At 40.2% G+C, this 6,000-nt stretch overlaps 1 protein-coding gene across 11 annotated transcripts in view; it reads left to right on the forward strand.

Moving 5' to 3' along the window:
- Nucleotides 1-6,000, forward strand: part of stxbp5l (syntaxin binding protein 5L) — a 114,706-nt gene that overhangs the window by 63,478 nt on the left and 45,228 nt on the right. For all 11 annotated transcript variants that reach the window (XM_068572076.1, XM_068572077.1, XM_068572080.1 and 8 more), the window contains exon 6: nt 5,847-5,910. In XM_068572076.1, coding sequence (XP_068428177.1) covers nt 5,847-5,910 — 64 coding nt within the window. The remainder of the gene's footprint in view (nt 1-5,846; nt 5,911-6,000) is intronic.

Consider the following 6,000-nt stretch of genomic DNA (forward strand, 5'->3'; position numbering starts at 1 on the left):
AAATTGATCCCAAGATGAGATGCGTTACAATCTGCCTGACGCACGTGACAATAATTGATTGAATGCATCGTACATTAGTTTCCTGGAAGTGAACAGATCGAGTGTCCAGAATCACTTCTGCTGCACACTATATTTAACATCTGCCATTCTATAATAAACCAATTGTAAATGGGACATTTTTGTACTGCATTGTGCAACCAGAATCCCCCCCTTTCCCCTATGGAAATAATAATGTCTGGGGCATGTGCACTGCTAACAATCTGCTGATATTTAAGTTTATTTAACGAGTGCTTATTGCTTGGCTCCTGGTCCCGCTGCTAGACAGAACGTTGTTGGTTTGTTTTTTCAAAGTTTATTCGTTTTGAACTTGTCGCGGGTCCAAATTGCAGCACATTCAACACAGCACCCTACGGGGTCACACCCGACAAGTGTGAAGTATCTTAGACGAGATATGCAAATACCACGCAGACAGACAGAGATTCCTTGGTTTAGTCTTCCATTTATAATCCCAGTCATATGGTTTTACACAGGCAGATCATACATCCAATCAGAAGGTAGGGCAGGTTGTCCTTTGATTACAAGGTTCGTAGTTTGATCCCCGGATAACCTGTACATATCTCTAAGTGTCATTTAGCAAGTCATTAACCCCTGAGTTGCTCCCAAGTGCCTTGCATGGTGGGTCAGCCAGCATTGGTGTATGAATGTGCGTATGAATGGGTGAAAGCCCCTTTTCCGGTCAGGGAGGAAATGCAGTCCATTTAGCATCAATTTACCGGTTGTTGTTTTTTCCCGTTTTTTTCTTCACAACCTTGACTAACCAATTTTCTGGAGGAAACCCTGGGGTATGCACACTGTTCCTGTCTGTCTCTGCACAGCAAGAGCCAAGTGAGACTTTTTTTTTCTTCTTGTGAAGCATTCATCAACTGTGTCCACAGACAGGCCTATGCAGGTGTATTGCTTAACAGTATTTAGATAATGAAATTAGCTTCAAATTTATAGAAATAATTTGAAATCTGCACACATTCAGTAGATATGAATATCTTGTCGCCAATGAGCCCCCCTAAAAAAGCACAATGGGGAGACTGGAAAACTACTCTTGCCATGATGACTATGATACCTTACACGGTGCATCACATTTAATCTGAATATTTACAGAATATTTACTGACATTTTGGAACTTGGATCTTTGCTGTCATCTGGCCTATAGAGGGGTGGTAGGCTAATTTAACTAGCTGCTGATGAGACGGATGAGGTGCCAGCATCGCCAGGTGCCTCAAACGACTAAATGACTTAAGTTTGTGCAGAAATGTCAGGCAACAGAATATATAACACCTTTTGGATTCTGCATCATCGCATATTAGGTAAAGATGGCATGCACACAGTGGATAGAAGAGCACACAACCCTCTCAACAATAGCTTTCTCCACACTCCGTATTATGTTCCGGTTGAGTATAACCTGTAATATATTCTCCATTTTCTAACCGTCAGCGCTGTGCACCTTTTCTGAAATGAAGTTCATTGAAAGTTGAAGGAGACAATGAATATTCTCTCATCAACACAGAGCGACTGGGGAGCTTCGTAGTTTGGCTGGGGAGTTTTTCCACGAAACATGAATAGGGATGAGCGGGGACTTTTCCGTGCTTCCCGCAGTGGAGCGTTGCATGAGCAAAGGAGAACACATCCCCTCTTTCTACTGTGTACAAACATCGCAGTGTGAGTCACACAATATTTGTTGTGTGTTTACACATGTGTGCATTTGTGTTCTTAGCAATGTTTGTTTGTGTGACAGCTAGTCACAGATGCATTCATTTAATACGGACCAAAGTACGCTCTCTTGAAAATAAACTGTTATAGTAGCAATTCAACTGGGACCACTGTGCCCAAACAGAAGGGCTGGGCTCTCATTGAAATTCAAATGGGTTCTTGCAACATATTTAATGCACAATTTAATCTTCAGGAAATTCATTCCAAAATGAAATGCGAGGAGAAGTGGGAAAACACGGCAGCACGCTGCTCACTCTGCTTCAGTTCATAGATCCCTGTGATGAGCAGAATTCTGTTCACGCCTGGCATCAAGTCAGCCCTAATCAACATTGGCACATTTGGCTATTTCTATTATTGCGATTGTAAAATAAGCAATGAGCTTTTCAGCATCCGTCTGGCTTCCCTTTTTTCTTTTTCTCATTTTTGTCTTAAAATGCAAGGACATACTCCAAAAATACTTGGGAGCAGAAACATACGGCAACAGCAACCCTGTCTCCTAAAATATACCACTAACTTGCAAATATGTTTGGAAAGAAAACGAACGCTGTCTTGTTTTAATGTTTTGTTGGTGTTCCGCAAGACTCAAGAATCTTAAAGGGCACCGTCCGTGTTAAAATACCTGTGGAGACAAAGGCATAAACCTCATTTAAAACCTAGTGCTAGTGTAACCTGGAACCTCATTGATCTCAAGGGCATTTTTTGGATCCCTTTGTCTCCATTTCATTTGGAGAATGTTAACCAGTGCCAGTAAGTGTGTTCTGGGGGCATTCAGGGTCCATGAGGAGGCAGCAATAATGACCTTGTTAGTATTCCGTTAGTTATTAGTATGTGTCCAATCCATCGCACAGCAGGGAGAGGAAAGAATGATAGAAAATTCATCTTTGTTGTAGTTTATTCAGTCTGACAAAGGAGGGAATGAAACTCTAAAGGATATATTTTGTTACAGATTAGGTCTGGAAAAGGGTGAATGGAGAATGGAGGAGAACCACAGCTTAAGCTCTGTAGTGTTGGCTGTGGTGCCAAAGGAAAAAATAAATACAAAGTCATCTTTTAGTATCACACACAAAAAAGAAAGTAACACTTTGAAGTTTTTGCATCAACACTAGAGAAATAATGCTCAAAGGAAAAATAAAGGCTTGTTAAGGGAGACTTTGAGCTGAATGGAGGTTGAAGAATCTTTCGAAAGATAAACATTACAAATAAGTTAACGAGCTAACACTCAACATATTATTGTCCAACAACTCTCTTAACATTTTGAATAATTCCCACCAACTTTAAAAACGGAGACCGCATGATCAAAAAAATTGTTCAACCAATGTACGGCAGCTAATTGATGTGTAGAAATACTAGCCATACACTATTGAAAATTATGTGCAACACCCAAATACCACAAGTTTAAGCAAGGTGGCTATACATACACAAAAATGTGCTTTCAACTTTGCAGATTTCTCCACAGAACACTTAAACTGTCTTTGTGGAAAGTTGATCATTCAGAATATACCCAAGAAAACGCACTACCTACAGAAATATACTGTAAAAATAGTCACAATTACAGTAACAACACATATGACTTTAAGATGGAACACAAACTTCATTGTCAAAGAAATACAGCTTTCTTTAACATGACAGGATCGGGCACAATTTGTTGTACATTCATACTGTACCTGTACTGAAGTCACTGCGTACCTCATGAAATGTATAAAATGTGACATTTAACTTGACCTTTTTGATAGTTGTTATACATTGTAGCCATGTAGGAGACATGCACATGTGATTATTTGTGATTATAATCATACACAGTATACAATTCAACCTTGACCTATTCTTCATGTCCCTGCAGCTGAATTGTTATTTCCTGCCCTGCACACCTCCCTTTCATCTGTCGTGTTGATTATTTACTCTTTTCTAACGATGTTGGGTTGCCATGGCTCCGCTGGTCCTGCTGGTGCTCACGGCGTCTTTGCATTGTGTTCCTGATCTCAACAGCCTTGAGCGCCAATCTCTGGATGACATAGATAACAAGGTCCCGAAAACACATTCGCTGATTTGCTTTTTTTCTTCGTGCCTCATATGAGCTATAATTAAAAGAATAGTCTTAATTCTTGTGTTTTTCATTCGTGCATAGTTTGTACACCTGTTGATCAACACAGGAGCCTCTTCTTTTCAGATCTTCTGAGCCCACAACAGGCAGGATTGCTGAATATTTTGTGTTTTTTGGGCACTTGCTCATTGCTTAAAGAAAGCTTTTGGACTGGCTAATTTGCCCTAAAACCACAACACTTCACCAGCGCCGCATTTTTATTTTGTTTTTTTGCGTAGATACTTTTATGCTAACAACAAAAAAGATCCCATCACAACTTATAAAAGCAAACTTCATGAATTCCTCTCATGTTTTGTATTCTCATGAAAGCAACACTAAAGTAATACACACCTTTATGCAAGTGCATCATTAGAGTGTTGCATCTCACAATGGTAATACAATCAGTGCATTATCAATTACTAATGTAATGTAAGCGTTATATGCGGCGACATAGCCTCACAGGGTCTCAGAAGATATTGCTGTACCCAACTTTGGCAATCGCTCTATATTAATTTATGTATTATTTATTATGTTCTGAAAACATTTTCTTTGGCTTTGTGAGCATTTCAAAGGCTGTCCTTGTAAACTGAAAGCCAAACTTTATCCGGAGTCACTAAGTCAGTCTGCAACTCTCCTCGGCTCACATATTTTTCTGCACAGTGTGAAGGTTTTCTTCAACCAAAGGAAATGGCCTTCCACACACAAAAGCAAGCCTTTGCACACACATCCCACTCTATTCGGCATTCAATAGCTGCTGTGAGCGGTTCCTCTCGCTGCACCTCAATAACTTGTAAACTCAAAAGGAAACTACTGTCAGTGCGTCCGCATGTGTGCGTGTGGGTTTGTTGATGTGCAACAAAAGGTCTGGGGTCAAAAGACCATCATGTTATATCAGAAAGTGTATCTCTGCTTAGTGTATTATTTGTTCTGCATGGCTGGTGTAGGAAGATTAGCTCGTGGCATTCACCTATTGTGGCACCTCAGGACAGGTGTTGTGTATTGCAGATGATTTGTTGATAACTTATTTTTACTTTAACTGCTGAATAGAATTGTATGGAGAGCTGGCTGTGGTTTCATGTTTTTATCGCTTTGCAGCAGCAGGCATTACTAATAGTGTCAGTCTTCCGTAGCTTTAGCTTCCTCCATCCGCTCACATTTCAACCACTGTGCTAAAATATCATAATTGTAATAAATGACGATTGCAGCTGCCACTTGGAAGTTCCCTGATGACCAAGTGGTTCTAAATTAAATACATTTTACTGCTGAACATTTTGGTTTGGAGAACATCTTATCTCTGAACCATGACACCTCGTTCCTTTCTGGAAAACTGTGTAATTTGTTATCATCCCAACATTGACAGACGATGTCAATCAATCAGCAACATATTTGTCTTCTGGGTTGATTTTTGGTGACAACTTTATATTTCAATCCAGATTTATGCAATATTTTCCTCTTGGTCGGGATTCTGTAGCTAGAACAGGTTGTGACTGTGACCTGGTGGTAATGTGGAGGTCTTGAGCAAAAGGATTAAGATTGACTTTGCGTAATATAACACTGTGTGGGCCTCCTACGGAGGTTCAAGAGTGCAGAGCAGTGGAGCTCTTTGTTCAGCTCTTAATAATCTCTGCGTGCAGCATACTTTCCAAATGCGTCACAAGCAAAGTCAAATTAAAGTAGATCTTTGAGCAGCCCAGTTGACTTTTAGTTTAATATTATAGAATGAGTACTTTTATTTTGTGCTTTGTACAGATTGTAAAGCCCTGTGAGGCAAATATGTGATCAGTAAAATTGGACTATACAAATACACTTAATTGGGGGGGTAAAAACCCTGAATATGCACTCACAGCATGAAAAGCTAACTTGGACTTGTAAGTCCAGTAAAAGCCTCTACTTACTATTACTTCCATGTACTCGCTGAACAATGGTGTGCTTGCAGTCTTGTGTGACTGCATCAAAGCTGCTGTCTTTTTCACCTCCTCCTTATATTTCCTTCTTGTCACAGATCAACTAAAACTCATCCAGGACCTGTGGTTCATTTGAGTGACAGCCCAAAGGATGAAGGCAAGGTGAGTAGGCAGATAAAAGAAGCACCAGCAACACCTCTTGGTCCTCCTCGCAGACCAATGCCACTACAATCCACAGAGGCTCTCGCCTTT

The sequence above is a fragment of the Clinocottus analis genome, unplaced genomic scaffold, assembly GCF_023055335.1.
Source record: "Clinocottus analis isolate CAN_PGR_092001 unplaced genomic scaffold, fCliAna1.0.p SCAF_12, whole genome shotgun sequence".
NCBI classification, from domain to species: domain Eukaryota; kingdom Metazoa; phylum Chordata; class Actinopteri; order Perciformes; family Cottidae; genus Clinocottus; species Clinocottus analis.